Raw genomic sequence first — 16,868 nt, forward strand, 5'->3', positions numbered from 1 at the left:
AACGAGGCAGGGTGTGTTCAGTTTTCTGGAAGGATTTATGTAGAACTCATGCTCCTTCTTCGTTTAAAGCTTCTCAGAACCCAGCTGGGACTCCGGAGGTTTTGATGCCCTCTCTGCTGTGTGGTGTTAGACATGAACTTTCTCAAGTGGCATCTTGAGGGTGACTGAAGGAAGCAGCTGTGACACAGCCTAGTCTCCTGGAGAACCTTGCCCTGTGTAGTGTGTGCTGGGAGGTCCAGTTGCACAAATAATTTTAGCAGGAAGTTATTTCTACTATAAACCCCTCTATTTTAAAAACCAGCTTCCAGTTGTCTCTCTTCAGGGCTTTCCGGCCATAGTCACAAACAGCAGTGCACATGCATTGCAGACAGTCTGAATTTTGTTAGTTTGATATTGCCATTATAACTTTGCATTTTATGTTTTGCAAATATCCCAACTTAAATGTTTTGTAGGTGAAAGACCCTTCTTGTGCTTTTGTAAATTAATCTTGATAAAATATTTTGGCCTGTCGCTTTCTCAGGGTTTTGATTTATGTTTATGACTCTCCCTCCTTCCCCCCCATAGAAATACCTCAGCATTTGGACACAGCATCGCCTCGTGTCTTTATTTTTACTGTACAATGTGGCATCTTTCAGCAGTGTATACAGACGTGTCCTGAAGGAAGTCTTTGGGCTTACAGAGACTTCCATTTTATCCGTAATTTTTTGGTATTTCCCTATTATAGTGTGTGTTCCAGGAAAGCGTGTTTTCTATGCTGTTATAGAACTGGGCCTCAGAGAATGTCCAGTCAAAATAACAGACTTTGAGTACATGTAGAAGGGAAGGAAGGTGTAGGGAAAGAGGGGAGGGACTTAGGAAGGAGGACCCATCCTCATAGGGCGAGCCCAGCCAGCGCGGACAGTTGCTACATGTGGGCCATTCTTACAGTCATGTCCTGGTATGACGGGCATTTTATTTTAGAGTGTTGCTGGGCTGACCTCGTCCACCAGGGGCCTTGTTTCCCTTGATTTCTTTTCTTTCCTGGCATTTTTCTTTGCATTAGAGGTTCAGTTACATAAATACTGATCCTCACGGCTTACTAACTACTTAAGTAACTCAATGCCTAAAATCCCCTTGACAGGTTTCCTGAGGCTTCCTTGATTCTCCCAAGGAGAAGCATACTCCTTAACGTGGAAAAGATTGTACACAATTTCATTGTAAAACAAGTTGCATGTAGGTGTGTGTGTTTGCGTGCATGTGTGGTTATCTTTCATGAGGAAATGGGATCAGAACGGACGTCCTTTGCTGTCTTCCAGACTATCGCTTTCCTCGTTTACTTGGTGGGAAGACTGAACGATGAAGGGCCGTTTCTGATTCTTTGTCCCTTGTCCGTCTTGAGCAACTGGAAAGAAGAGCTGGAGAGGTACAGAGTAAATTAGATGAAATTTTATTCTTTGCGTTATTTTTTGCGTTATTCTTTGAGATATTTCGGTTGGCGTAGAAAATGTGGTAAAATAATAGTGTCTTACACAATTAATGAGTTGATTCTAGAAAGGCCTGAATTGAAGCAAGGTAGGTAGACACTGGCATCCAGCATAGGAGGGTCCAGGTTACCGTGAGGAGGGTCCATTCCTGTTTGACAGTTTAAAGGTTGGTGCTCATTTTTAGTGAGGTTTGGTGAACTGAAGGAGAGCCGTCCTTCCCATACTGATGTCGGAGGTGGCTGATGTGGGAAGTTGCTTTTTCGAAGTCAACACAAGGCCTTTTGACCTCACTCTAATGTGTGGACATTTCTATCAGAGCCTTTCCTGAGGCTTAGCTGTGACTAGGCGTGACTTGGAGTCCCCAGGGCTCTCTGGTGCGTGGCCACCCAGGGTCTGCACTTGGCACTATCTCATGATGTGTTGTTTTCCAGATAGCCTGCACTGTCCTATGCCTCTAGCATTTGCTCTGTTCATCTCTTTTCTTTGCCCCAGATTTGCTCCAGGTCTGTCCTGTGTGACATACGTGGGTGACAAGGAGGAAAGAGCCCACCTTCAGCAAGACCTACGCCAGGAGTCGCGATTTCACGTGCTGCTGACTACCTATGAGGTAACCGTCTGCTTCTCTAGCAAGAACTCCTGACCTGGGCCGAAGAAGTTGTTAAAGCCACCTCAGTTCTGTCTAAACAGGGCATACTTTTGGGGGTCTGGAGGGAGGGAAGTGACTCTCCATCACATCCTCAGAGAGGCTTTGTGACCGTAGAAGTCAAGGATTATGGGACTTCATGTGTTTTAGTCTCCTTCCATCTCATTTCCACTGCTTCATGGCGGGGGGGCCTCTTGGTTGATGAACAGAAGTGGTGAGGGAAAGGGGTTCTTGTGTGGTAACTGGAGCAACACACAAGCAGAACTCTTACTTGCCTAGCGTATGCAAATCCCTGGTTTTAATCACGAATGGAGGTCACATAATGTCCTAGTTAGGGTTTCCCTTGCTGTGATCAACACCATGACCAAAGCAACATGGGGAGGAAAAGGTTCGTTTCATCTTACCCTTCCAGGTGGCAGTCCATCACGGAGGGAAGTCAGGCAGGAACTCCAGGCAGGAGCTGACGCAGAGGCTGTGGAGAGGAGCTGCTTCCTGGCTTGCTCCTTGTGGCTTGCTCAGCCGGCTTTCGTATAGAACCCAGGACCACCAGCCCAGGGATGGCTCTACCCACAGTGAGCTAGCCTCATCCCCCTCAATCAAGGAGACGGCCCACAGACCTGCCCACAGGCCTCTCTGCTGGGGTCCTGTAAGCAAGACCTTCCCCTTAGCCAGACTCCCTTTCATTTGGACTTAGGAGGCTCAGAGCTTTGTGTCTGAGGCGGTGAAGGAAAGGCAGGGCCGGACCGCTGCAATCAGGACAGTAACCGACGGGAAGCGGCTTGTCAGCCCTGGGATTTGTTAACTTCTCGTCCTTACTTTTTCAGATTTGCTTGAAGGATGCCTCATTTCTGAAATCGTGAGTAGGTTGGGCTGCCCCAGGGGCTGCTGCATGAGCCGTAAAGTCTTGTGTTCCGTTCATACTGTGGTCGTCTGCCCCTCTCTGCGTTTGTCTAACTTTGAAGTATTGATGGCTAACGTAGATGTTAGGGCTTCTGATGAGTGTCTTGTTTCATTCAAGTGAGCATATTATCTTTTCCTCGAGAGGAATGCATGCGTTTCTCTCTTTTCCTGTCTATTTTAATTTAATTTTATTTGGTGGAGGGTTCTAGAGATTAAAACCAGGGATTTGCACACGCTAGGTAGGTGTTCTGCTTGTGAGTTCATAGTGTCCTAGCCATTTTCTTTTTGTAAGTGGTTTGTCTGCCTGCTCGCCTGCCCTTATTGTGTGTGTGTGTGTGAAAGAGAGAGAGAGAGAGAGAGAGAGAGAGAGAGAGAGGAGAGAAAGAGAGAGGTGTGTGTGTGAGAAATAGATAGAGAGATAGAGAGATAGATAGATAGATAGATAGATAGATAGATAGATAGATAGATAGATAGATAGAGAGAGTGTCTGTGTGTCTGCCTGTGTGTGCAAGCTGACCCTCTATCTCCCACTCTTTCATTGACTTTCTCCTGTCTGCCATTGTGTGGCATACTCCAGACTCACTGACCTCGAGGGTCTGTCCAGTTCTTGTCTCTCTGTGCCCTGTGTTACCACAGGAGTGCTGGGACCACAAATGCACTCCCATGTTGGCTTTTCCCATGGGTTGCAGGGATCCAACTCAGACCCCCAGGCTCGCACATCCAGTGCTTTCACCTGCTGCGTCAGCTCCCCCCCCCCCCCCCCCAATGTGAGCTCGTCTGTCTCCGGAAGGAGACTGAGAATGCCCAGCAATGCCAGGAAAACTGGTTACAGAGCAAACCTACAAAGATAAAGTCCAGTTCGGGAATGAGAAACATCCCAAGGGACTGAAGGTGTGGCTCAGTGGTCAGAGCGCTTGCTGCCTTTCAGCAGATCTGAAAGAGCACTCACGTGACTGGCTCCCAATCACGTGTAACTCTAATGTCACTTGCAGGGAAATTCAATGCTTCTGGCCTCTGCAGGCACCTGTACTCGAGTGCACATTCATGTAATTAAAGAAAAAAAAGCTTCTGAACTTTGTCCTCTGACCTCCACAGGTGCAGCATGGTGTGCGATTGCCTGCGCATTGTCTCTCTGTCTTGTACATACACCTCTTCTGTGTCCTCTCTCTCTTCCTGTCTCACTGTCTTGCATGTGCTTGCACACACACACACACACACACTCACAATACAAATTTAAGAACTCATAATACAAAGTGTGTGCCCTCTACCTTGCAGATAAAGAAGATGAAGCTTAGATAACCCACAGAGGCTCCAGTCCTAGTTTGTTTCTGGCGCTGTGATAAGCACATGCCCAAAGGCAACCTGGAAAGGAAAGGGCTTATTTCATCTTATGACTCACAGTTCATCGCAGAGGGAAACCACGGCAGGAGCTCGAAGCAGATATCATGGAGGAACTCTGCTTACTGGCCCGCTCTTCTTGACTTCCTCAGTGAATTTTTCTAATACAGCAGGCCTAGGAATGACACCACTCATTGTGGCCTGGGCCCCCCCATATCAATTAGCAGTTAAGGGAATGCCTTGCAGACATGCATGCCCACAGTTCAGTCTGATGGAGGATATTGCATTTGAGGTTCCCTCTTCCTGGATGTGTGAGTCTGCAACCAAGATTAGCTCTATAGCTAATGTTAATAAATGGCAAAGCAGGCCTCTGAAGTCAGCATCGGTGCTAGCAAACCTCGTTTTAAGTACTGGAGTGTCACGTTTCTCAGGAGAAATACTACCTTCCTATCTGAGGTAATCTGTTCTAAGCATACTGGTAGGAGGATTTAAGAACCCAAATAACCAAGGAACATTTGTAATGCTGACTGAGTATGAATCCCACGACATAGACGTATTCTTTCAGTGTTAGCTAAGATTCTGTCTCCAATCGCTGTGTCGTAGATGGCAGGGGAATGTAATGTCTGTACTGAAGAGATGCATTGTGGAATTTAAGTCTATGCACACTGACAGTATAAATGGCCAGGAATCTTTTGGATTACAGACTTACAAAGTCTCTTCGGGGGGGTCTCTTAAGAGCATCCTTTGATGATCATTTGACCCACTGTATTTAATGTGTCCACATTCACCTTCTTGTAGTCTTGTTTCGTTTAATAAGTATTTTTGAATATTTGCTTGTATAAGGGTGTCTCCTTCAGGGATCCGGGCCACCTATTTGTGGTAACCTTCTCTCATGACTGCTGTCCCACTGTGGAGACCTTTACATGTTATCAGTCTTACGTGCATCTGCTCCGGGTCCCTGGACTCCGCGTGCTCTCCCTAGGTCCCCAGTCCTCCCCCATCTGCAGACCTCTGTGCCCCTCCTCTGTTGACATGGCTCTTCTCGTCTTCTCTTTTTGTACCTTTAGGAGAAGACATCCTTTTCATCAGTCAGCCTCTGCATAAGATCTTTCAGTTCTGAGGAATTTTCTTTCCACCCCATGGTTTGTCCTGTCTGTCTGTCTGTCTGCCTGTGTCTGAGATAGAATCTTCCTCTGTATTGCCCAAGCCTGAAGATCTGAGTTCTATCCCAGAACCCACCTGGGAAAGAAAAGAATCAACTCTTACAAGTCATCCTCTGACCACACACTGTGGCACACATGTGCCACCCCATAAATATAAAAAATTAAAATAAATGTAATATCCTGTAATGGTTACTAGTAAAACTAACAGTCTTAATAAGGTCTACATTTTACCTTATTTTTTTTTGTAATTTTCAAGGACATACAATATTTATATTTTGTTTGTTTGTTTGTTTTTTGAGACAGTGTTTTGAATGTAGCCCTGGCTGGCCTTGCTGTGTAACTAGGCTGCCCTCAAAGTTGTGGTATCCTTCTACCTCTGCCTCCCAAGTGCTAAGATTTCAGTTGTGTTCCCTCACACCCAGCCATCATTTGTGTTACAGTGACCGTATATGCCTTTTTATATAGCCATGTTTTATTGCCTATTATTAGATATTTAAGTTATTTTCAATTTTTGTTGTTTTTAAATAAAAACATCCTATTCACATATATCCTAGAACACACACACACACACACACACACACACACACACACATTTGGGGAGGATTGTAACAGGTTCTCAAAAGTATCTGTTAAAAATGTGCTTCCATAGCCAAAGTGTAGAATTGGTTTATGCTGATGACGTAGCACTTGGGAGACTGAGGCAGGAGGATTGCAAATTTGAGGCCTGCTTGAGCTGCACAATAAGACATAAGCAGTATAGAAACATATGCATGTGTGTATATGTATGTACTTTCACGACTGAAACTGATCACTTGCTCTTGCTAGCTACTGTCCAACACATCACACTCTGCTGCTTGTCTGCTGGGGCACAACTTGACTCCCATTTCTGCTTTTGTGAGCCTGACAAATCACCTAACCTTTCCAAGCCTCCAAGCCTCCATCTCCCTATTAGCCCAGTCCTGTCTATCTGTCGTTTTTTTTTTTTTTTTACTAAACACACAGTTCAGTACCTGGCACCTGGTTATAAATGTTTCTCCTTTCTCTCTGACTTTGGCTCCTCCCTCCTTCCCTCCCTTCCTCCCTCCATCCCTCCCTCCCTCTCTCCCTTCATTCCATCTTTTATGTCTTGGGAGAAAGCCCCTTGCGTGCACCCCCTTCTGCAGCTGTTGTCCGTGCACATGGCTGTGTCTCAGTGTGTGTGTGTGAGTGTGTGTGTGTGGGGTGATTGGCGTGTTTCTAAGGCCAGGCCTGTGGTTAGTCTGTCTAACAGTAGTTGTGGCTTCGTAGCGAGGTGGTTGGGAGACACGAGTGAGTTGCACGAAGCTGAAAGCGGATTTTCTCTCACAGCTTCTCTTGGAGTGTTCTGGCTGTGGACGAAGCTCACAGACTGAAAAACCAGAGCTCCCTGCTGCACAGGACACTGTCAGAGGTAAATCCGCAGGGTAGCCTGGGCTTTCATCTAACTGCCTGCTGTTGGAGATAATCTTCAGAGTGGCTTCAGTTTTACAACAGAATCGAGCAGAAGGTCCCGCTCCATTCATATCTTCCTTGTTGGCCAGCAGCCATCAGAGCAGTGAATTTGTCCCAGGTGTCGGGACAGTGGCAACATTGTTGCTCAGAAGCTGTAACGGACAGATTCACTTTTGACGCTGTAGATGCTGCTTGGTTGGGAGAAATACGTAATGACCTCTATCCAACACTGCGGTGTCACATGTGGTGATTTCACCACCCTGACAATGCTTGGGAGCCCCTATTACTCATCCCTCCCTCTAAAAAACATTAGCCAGGGCAGTGGTGCACACGTGTAATCCCGGTACCCAGGTGGTGGAGGAGGCTGAGCAGTCAGAGCTTTTTAAAGGATACTTTAGACCTGAATAGCGGAGACTTAATTGAAACTTTTCTTTTTCAGTGAGATTGCTGTAGGACTAAGTGAACATTCATGGGGGGCGGGCACCAGAAAGTGTGTACTGCCTTTCGTCTTATCCTTTATAAGATGATGTTTGTTAAAATCCGGTTATCAAGTACGACCCCAGCCCAGTAAAGTGCGTTGTACTTTTGGAAATGTTTCAGTTTTTCTTTGGACCGTCTTGGACCTCTTTACGGAGATAACCTCACTATAGATCCATGTGGTGGCAGATAGATTGGGCATGTTGTGCCTCTCCCCAGTTGACCTGTGCGGAGAACTTCATAGCTCACGTGAAGACCAAATTCCACACATTGAGTGTCTCCGTCATCCTCTGTGGTCTTTGTCTCTTATAAATATGATATGTTGTCCTCTTCCTCTCTTGGCCTCTCCCACTGTTCTGAAAACATGGAATGATTTGCTGGGTTTTTTGTTTGTTTGTTTGTTTTGAGTTGTTTTTTCTAAGACTGTCTTCCTCCTAGTTGAAAGGCTTGTTCATTCATGAGACTGCACAGCAGTTTTGTGGGGATTAAGTTTGGTCTCATCCCATAATAAATCCCTTATGTCTAGAGGGCATTTGAAAGGAGACCCTTGATCTGAGTTCTGTGGTTACCGGCCTAGAAGTCACAGTTTTGGGAGTTTGGAGGCAGATACGTTCTCTGTAGACTGCTGCGCCCTCGTAGGGCGTCCTCTTGCTTTTTGGTGCCATCACCTTCTTTTTGGGACCCTTGCTCGAATCTCCTTCCCAGGTTTGTGAATTACTCCACTGGTGCTACGTTAGGGCTAGTACCACAGGCTGGGTCGTAATGAACAGACGTTTGTTAACCAGTTCTGAAGGCTGGAAGCCAGGTCAAGGCTGTAGGGACTGTGTTACATGGCAGAAGGGCAAGAGAAATAAGAGAATGCTAGCTCATTGATTCTTTTAAAAGACCCTTGATCCCCCTCAAAAGGAGCTCCTATGACCTCATTGCCTCTTGGAGGGACACCTCCTGAGACGGCCATGTTGGCAATGCCTGTGCTTTGGAGGAAGCACAAGTCATAGCACTGGTCATATCTAGGGATCTCTCCTTGTAAGAGAGTTCTTAATAAACTCATGTGAAAATTGACTGATGTACAATGAGAGGAGAAACGGGTACTAAAGGGACCCTAGGTTTGTGGGTTTGAAATGGGGAGCCTGAGTTCTATAACCATCTTCAGAGCCTGTGCGTGTTTTTCATCAGGAAACCCGGGCTGAGAGGATGGAGCGAGAAGACTGCTCTGGACAGGCCAGCATTCCTTTCTAGGCGAGGTTTGCAGTTCAGATCACTAGCATTTATTTAGGTAGCCGGTGGTGGTGCAGGTCTTTAATCCCGGCACCCTGGAGGCCGAGGCAGGTGAATCTCTGTGCATTTGAGACCAGCAAATCTACAGAGTGAGTTCCAGGACAGTGAGACGTGCCTCTCCTCCCCAGCCCCAAAAGAAAGCAAAAAGTCCAACAATCAAACAAAACCATTTATTATTGGGCTGCACAGTGGGAAGGGGCATTCTTTCTGTTTTCCCCCTAATATTGTTTATGAAAGTTGTAAGTGACCTAAATGTGAAAATGGAGAGTCGGTGCTGGGATTTATGTCTCATACTCACAGTGCATTTGCAACCAAAGCTACCATAAAAAGTTATGTGGAAGAATGTTTAATATTTAATAAGGAATGTGCTTATACAATATTTTATGCACAGAACTTATGAAGTACTATAAAGACAGATTGTCTCTGATTTTTTTTTTTCAACTCTTAAGTTTTGGTACCAAACTTTGAATCACAAACTCAACCCATGTCCTAGGAAAAGCTAACTATTGTGACTAGTGGTCACCTTTGTAGCCTTCTGTTCTTTGACCACCTCGGCTCTTTGCTGAAATACACCTTGAAAGATTCTGGTTTCTGATCTAAAAGAACTCAGTCCATGTAGTTGAAATACTTCAGAAACATTGTACAACAAACAGAACAGGCACAAATGGGTAGATAATAAATGAGCATTTCAGGAGGAGCAAAAGGAGATGGCTGGAACTGTTGCAATCATCTTTATTGGTTGTATCACATTGCCTTTCATCCTGCAAAAGCAGTGTGTTGTCTGATGATCCCTCCCCAGCCAAAAGATAATCAAAGACACTGCACTGCTTCTGCATTAACGCTGCAGTATGTCCTGTATGTGTGTATGTAGTGCCCTCTGTATTTTTTTATTTAAAATGACATACATATGTGGTATATGGCTCTCTTATTTTGTTACATTAATTTCGATGGTTATTGTTATGTCAGTTCAGAGGTCGATCACCCTTGATCTAGATCTAATTTTTTAAAAAGATTTTTTAATATTTTTTATTTATTATGTATACAATATTCTGTCTGTGTATATGCCTGCAGGCCAGAAGAAGGCACCAGACCTCATTACAGATGGTTGTGAGTCACCATGTGATTGCTGGGAATTGAACTCAGGACCTTTGGAAGAGCAGGTAGTGCTCTTAGCTGCTGAGCCATCTTTCCAACCCCTCCTTGATCTAATTAATATCTCTTTCTCAAGTCAGGGTTTCTCTATGTAGCCCAGGCTGTCCTAGAACTTGCTTAATAGACTAGGCTATCCTCAAACTCAGAAATCTGACTGCCCCTTTCTCCTGAGTGCTGCGATTAAAGGCCCACACCACCACCCAGATCTAATATCTCTTCTTAATGTTGTTCTTTTTTTGAGCAAAGCAAACAGACCAAGGAAGATGAGAAAGAACTCTCAAGAGTACGAGGTGTCTCAGGGGAGGAGTAATCTGTTGTTACTGTTCTCCTTAACTTTTAAATTTCATTACTAATTACTAGTATGTAATCACTGATAAAGGAGATTCCTTATTTTTGGTTTTCTCAGTTGTTTCTGAAAGTTTAAAGAAGTCTCTTCTGTTTAGGGCTGTCATGTGGCACAGAAGCATCCAGAAGTCTTGGTACGCCGTCAAGTTTTGCAAAAGGCGCTGTTTTAGTATTGATCTTGGTCTTTACCTGTAGTGGAGCATTAACATTTTGCTTCCTCAGCTCCATGTGTGGAGGGGCCTGGTGTGTTAGCTTTTTGCTTCTTCAGGCTCCATGTGCACATACGTCCTTGTCTCAGTTGCTTTGGTAAGCTCCCCCATGTGGGGTGCATCCTGTAATTTAACTTTCCAAGATTGAACAGCAGGAACGGATTGACCGCTCTGTAACACTTGCTCGGGAAGTGATGTGACCTGCATCCTTACAGCACTGTCTTCTCGTAGGACCCTTTTCTGCTCCTCACAGCTGAACCCAGAGTCGTTTCCTTCATCAAGTAAAGCACACAGCCTGCACCTGAGCCTCCTGGTGTTCTGCACTGTGGCCATGTTGCTCTTCATTGGGCAACCCAGTCTTTCCTCCCGCCGTGGCAGGCTTCTGATCTTGTCGGTCTGTGTTTAAGTTCTCAGTGGTCTTCCGCCTCCTGCTCACCGGAACGCCCATCCAGAACAGCCTCCAGGAGCTCTACTCCCTCCTCAGTGCTGTGGAGCCTGATCTCTTCTGCGGGGAGCAGGTGGAAGATTTTGTTCAGCGGTACCAGGCCATCGAGAAAGAGCCCAAATCAGGCAGGTTCCTCTCTTCCTGATCATCCCCAGCAGGGCTTGACACAGAAGCTGCCTTCATGTCTAACAGATACAGATAGAAGAGATGACCAGAAGACCAGGGAGCTAAAAAGAGCCAGTGCTAGGTGCCTCGTTGGCTTCAGTTGTCTGCCTGTGTTTGGCTGTCTGGGCTCATAGTTCATTTCTGGAAGAGGTAGGAGGGAGCTCACTACAGCTCTGCTGTCAATGTTCTGTGGCACTGGTGCCTCTTTTAAATCGTGCATCAAAGCCAAGAGTTTAACAGAGATGGGATGGAGACGTGTGTGTGTGTGTGTGTGTGTGTGTGTGTGTGTGTGTGTGTGTATGTGTGTGTGACAGGCGGGGAGGGCTTCATCATCCTTTATGGCGGTGGCAGCTTTCTCTTGTACCTTTGCCCCTCTGTCTCATAGAATTAGCTGAATATCTGGATATCTCTGATATTACCCTAGGATGCTTATACAGTGTTTTTATTTTGTATGTATTGGGTAAGGAAAAGTTGGAGGAGGTTTCCCAGCAGAACACCCTAGGCTAAAGATTTCTCCCACAGAACTCCCATGGTTAGAGTTGCCAGGTAAGTTTCAGATATTCAGTCAGATAGTACATGAGCATACTGGATTACAATATTGTTCGTCTTACGTGAAATTCCAGTTCAGCTGGCAACTTGTCCTGTGTGTTTTATTTTCTGTATCTGGCAATCTTAACATGGAGTGTAATTCTGATTTAGGATGGTTTTTGAAGTTCCATATACCTGGTGAGGGAACAAACGATTTGAAGTCAAAAGAACCAAATTTGAATGCTGACAGCCTTGGCTGGCGGTCAGCTCTGTGGCTTGTATCCGAGGCTTGGCTCTTGAGCTGTGCCTGACTCTGCTGTTACAATGGGCAGTTACACCTTTCTAAGCGACGCTGAGCAATAAGAATAAATGCAAAATCACCCCGGCAATAAGAGAGCCTCTGACAACAGAACTGTTAGTAAGAAGAGAGTTCGTAAGTGTCCCCAGTTCCTGGGGTCAGAGCTGTGACAGGTGGAGAAGGAGCCGGGAACCCAGAGGGGAGGACAGGCAGTGCTCCAATTGTGCCGTGGCCTGGCTATTTTATGTTGTAGAGAAATGCACATTCAGAGAAAACGTCTGTGAACTTTGACCTGCTCTTGACACCTAGCGTTTGCACAGAGTTATGAGGCGCAGTGTAGTGTTTTGAATTGAGTCTTTAATTGCATTGGGTAGTGATCAGCTCAGGCAGTTGGCAATATCATCAGTTGAACTTTTATCATTTCTTGACGATGAGCGCTTTCAGATGCCTTTTCTCTACCAGAGCACATTGCAAATGTGCATGAAGGTGTCAAAGAAGAAAATCAGTAAAGGCTTATTTTGAGCTATATAGCACAGTATTAGTATTTATATATGTGTGTGTGTGTGTGTTCAGTATTGGTATATATATATATGTGTGTGTGTGTGTGTTCAGTATTGGTAGTTGTTAGGGAAATGTGAATCAAAGCCACGATGAGGGCTGGAAATTGGACTCAGTGGGTAAAAATCACTGATGGCTCTTCCAGAGGAACCAGGTTTGGTTCCCAGCACCCACATGGCAGCTCGCAACATTTGTAGCTCCCGTTCCAGGGAAACCTGCTGCCCTCATCCAACCTCTGTACGCATTTCACACACGGTGCTGTTACAGACACGCCAGCAAAACACTAATACACATAATAGTAAATAAAAGAGATACACGTAAAAATATAAAAAGAAGACAATGAGGTACTATTCACCCCAGTGGGATGGCTATTATCTAAAAGACCCCTCCCCAAAAAAACCCTACAAATGCCAGTAAGGATACGGAGAAAGGGAAACCCACTGATGATGGGGTGAATATAAACTAGTGTAAGCAATACAGTACCGAGGTACCTCAGAAAGCTAAAAAATGCAACTGCCGTCCAGTATAGCAGTCCGAATTGGATCCAGAGGAAATTAAACCCTACCCACGTCACTCTCTTCCTAGTAGCCAAGGCAAAACTAACTGTCCACCATAGATGACTAGATAAAGATCACGTGGCACAGATATGCTGCAGGATACTGCTTAGCGGTAAAAGCCCATGAAGGTTCTCTTTCCCTGGCGGAGGTGATGTAAGATTGTCTCTTGTCCGGCTGGGCGGCATCAGCACTCAGAGGTTTCCAGGCAGCCATGAGAGTGAGACTTCACAGTGCCCCGTGCTGCCAGACCTGCTTGAATAGAGCTGCCAGTGAATGATACGAATTAGTCGGCTTTTTGAATGATATCATTTATATTTATTCTCTCTCTCTCTCTCTCTCTCTCTCTCTCTCTCTCTCTCTCTCTCTGTGTGTGTGTGTGTGTATGTATGTACTATAGCACATGTGTGGCGGTCAGAGGACAACTTGTGGGGGTCGATTTTTTTCCTCCTACCGTGTAGGTACTAGGGATCAAACTCTCTCACCACACGTGACAGCAAACTCCTTTGCCCATTGACTGGCTTGCAGGCTCTCAGCACTGTATTTATTTATTTTATTTTGGTAAGTTGGGTTTATTTTGCCCCACTGAAGTGTTCAGAGCATTTTTAAGGTAGACTAGGATAATCCACGGCGTTTGGTAGATTAGGTAGATTAAACACATCTTTCAACTAACAATACTTTCAACTTGGGATGAACTTGCAGAGACATAAGCCCTGCTTTGAGCCCAGGAGTGTCTGAAATATGAAAGATCACGGTCCTGACTCAGAATTCAGATTGCTGAACACCTCGATTGCAAACTCTAGTTTTTGTTCTTATGCAGCAAGTGAGCTACACAGACTCCTGCAGCCATTTCTCCTAAGACGAGTGAAAACGCAGGTAACCACAGAGCTTCCCAAGAAGACAGAGGTGGTGATATACCATGGCATGTCAGCACTACAGAAGAAGTACTACAAGGCCATCTTGATGAAAGACCTAGGTACGGGGATGCATCTGTTCAGAAGCTGAATGAGTGTGGTTTTCGTGTAGGAAGTGTGCAATGATCAGGCGCTCTCCCCCTCTACAGCAAGGAGGGAGTGGAGATTCTGGGTGATTCTCAGGTCTGCCACAGTGAGTGTGGCAGTGTCTCAGACTCCGTTTCCTTTTTGCTTCGGCCCCATTCCCCTTGCTGCCTTGAAGCAAGCACTTCTAAGCGCTCTAGTCCTGCCCTCTATCTTTCCAGCCCATTGGATACTTAACGAGCTGCAAAATGCTGTTGGCTCAGAGTCACTGAGAAGGGAGAGGCAACAGCATGATCTCTTGATTTCCGTTTTATAGTTGTCTCTCGCTCTGTAACTGTTCAGATGTCTGAAAAAAGGATACTCAAGTTCACTACATCCAACTTATGGTTTATTGTTCCTTCTTAAAAGAAAGAGATGGCTGGGCATTTTCACACAGGTGTCCAGTCCAGTCTGAGCAGTTACACAGGGTTTGAGGTGTCCGTGATTAAACGTGTGAGGCTCTGGACTTGGGAGGGTGGGTTGCTCTGTAATCCATCTTTCTTGTTGTCTTTACGAGTTCAGATGCCTTTGAGAATGAGACGGCAAGGAAAGTCAAACTGCAGAACATCCTCACACAGCTTCGGAAGTGCGTGGACCACCCGTATCTGTTCGATGGTGAGAGTCGTGGGGCTCTGCCGGGCCACGTTACCGCTTTGCTTACAGTCCGTGGCCCAAGCCCCAGTGAGGCATGCCCTCCACCCTTGCTCCTGCTCAGTTTGTTGTCAGTGTTACCTGACACATCCACTCAGGTCATGTTTCTCTTTTCCTTTGCAACTCCAAGGTCCAGTCATAGACCCTGCGTTGTGTTTGCCCCGTCTCTTTGTTCTCCCGGAAGGTAGACATGTTCTTAAGAATTTTTTTACTGACTCATTTTTCTCAGTGAATTGACGGTTTTGGAGACTCAGAACCAGTGGTTCTCTAGACCGCCATCATGGTTTATCTGAGTGTTTCCTCACAGTTCATGTCTCCTTGTCTTGAGCCCACTCAGTCAGTCCTTCTTCACCACATTATGGGTGTGCCGGACATCTCTGTGATGCCCTAGAACTGGTGGTTGTCTAGTGTCATGGTCCAGTCAGACCCTCAGAGACTGTGGCGTGGGTGTCATGGCTTTCTGAAACACTCTTGGTCTCCATGGAGCACTTCATTTTGCCTGCCCTGCCTCAGCTGTCCCCCTGAAGTGCCTGTGTCTTACTAACATCTGTGTTTCTGACCACATCTGTGCCCTGCACTGCCCGTGTCCTACTGACATCATGTTTCTAAAGTGCCACCTTAGGCCTCTACTTGTAAATTTTAATTTTCATTTAAACTGGGACCTTTGTTAAAATTTTTTTCTTTCTTTCCCGTCCTTCTTTTTTCTCTTTCATTTTTTTCCATCCCCCCCCCTCTCTGCTTCGAAGTAGGTCTCACTATGTAGTTTAGCTTGGCCTGAAGCTTGTTCTATAGACCCGACTGGCCTCAAACTCGTGACTATTCAGTCCACTTGCCTCTGCATTAGAAGTGCTGTATTAATGGCCTGAGCCAGCACACCCACCAAAGCTGGTAATTTAAAAATACGCCCTGATTGGAAGCCCAGGGACAATCCTAGGACTTCTGGGCATGGAGTCCCTATCGTAGGAAGGCCTAGTGCAGAGGTTTGTTGCAGTCAGGTAGAGTTCCTAATGCTGCTGCTGTTTAAACAATTCACGGACTCTTAATCCAATACACGTTCGGGTTTTGTTTGTTGTAATAGACGGGAACTTGTAGATTTAAAGGCAGCTCTCAGATAATGTAATTCTGACTGCTGCCCCATACCTCGGAATGTATATGCCATCTCTGAACTGGTTTTGGTTCACTTCACTTCTCTAGAGAGCCTGGACTTCAGTTTAGGTTTCTTGACCTTAGATAAGCTTTTTTTTTTCCTGTGGAGTATGCTTGCCTTTGTGATTGGTGTGAAGAAGTACTGAGGTTATCATACAAACAGATAATCATAAAATTCCTCAACCACAGTTGAGCCTTGGCACACCCAGTGTGGGGAGTATGGGGGTGCTTTGCCGGGGGCCAACAATCGGCGTTTCTCCTCAGGGAATCTGCTCCCAGTGTTGCACGTTAGTGGAAGTAGGTTCTTTCTTCCCTAGGTGTGGAACCAGAGCCCTTTGAAGTTGGAGAGCACCTGATTGAGGCCAGTGGGAAGCTTCATCTGCTGGACAGGCTGCTGGCATTTCTCTACTCCGGGTAGGCAGTGGGTTCACACTTACCACTCTGAGCCAGTAACCATTAAAACCCAAGTGGTGAAGAACTGACAGATTTCTCGAGAAGGACCCAAGTTTTCTTTCTTAATCAACCCTGATGAAGGTTCCACCTTCTATGGAAGGATGCTCCTGGCTCCTGCTATCCCATCCCCCACTCGCCCCCTCAACGATCATCCTTTTGTTTGGATTCCTATAGCTTTCAGGATCCTAATTCAGTATCATCAATGCCCTCCTCTGATGTGCTGTCTGAGTCATCAGTATTTGGCCACCTTATCACTCCAGCCTTGTCTGTTTCACCAGAACAGAGATGGTGCTGGTCTTTCCCTCCACGGTTGCCTGTTGGCAGCCTGTGTTGAATCAGTATCTACCATAGTGGCTCAGTTAATATTCCTTCTTGTTAATCTGTGGGCCTTGGTCTAACCTCAAGGGGATCTTGGGGGACATTTTCCCAAAGACACTCAATTAGGCAACAAAAGATCCTGTGTAGTAGTGTTTGGCTGATTCCTCCATGAAAGAGGGGGAGTCTAGACAAACCCCAGATTCTTGAGGATTTCAATTCATCCCTTTCAGACCCATCCCAGATATGGCCTGAGATTTAGCAAAATTGCCCACTAGGA

General features: G+C 45.8%; 1 protein-coding gene across 1 annotated transcript in view; it reads left to right on the plus strand.

Annotated features, from left to right (window-relative positions):
• Chd1l (chromodomain helicase DNA binding protein 1 like) overlaps positions 1-16,868 on the plus strand; it is a 48,837-nt gene that overhangs the window by 6,056 nt on the left and 25,913 nt on the right. The window contains exons 3-10 of the mRNA XM_085677940.2: positions 1,296-1,402; positions 1,956-2,070; positions 2,931-2,962; positions 6,855-6,936; positions 10,846-11,012; positions 13,811-13,962; positions 14,546-14,638; positions 16,138-16,234. Coding sequence (XP_085534066.2) covers positions 1,296-1,402; positions 1,956-2,070; positions 2,931-2,962; positions 6,855-6,936; positions 10,846-11,012; positions 13,811-13,962; positions 14,546-14,638; positions 16,138-16,234 — 845 coding nt within the window. The remainder of the gene's footprint in view (positions 1-1,295; positions 1,403-1,955; positions 2,071-2,930; positions 2,963-6,854; positions 6,937-10,845; positions 11,013-13,810; positions 13,963-14,545; positions 14,639-16,137; positions 16,235-16,868) is intronic.

This window comes from Myodes glareolus, chromosome 17, assembly GCF_982192425.1.
Source record: "Myodes glareolus chromosome 17, mMyoGla1.1, whole genome shotgun sequence".
Classification (NCBI taxonomy): domain Eukaryota; kingdom Metazoa; phylum Chordata; class Mammalia; order Rodentia; family Cricetidae; genus Myodes; species Myodes glareolus.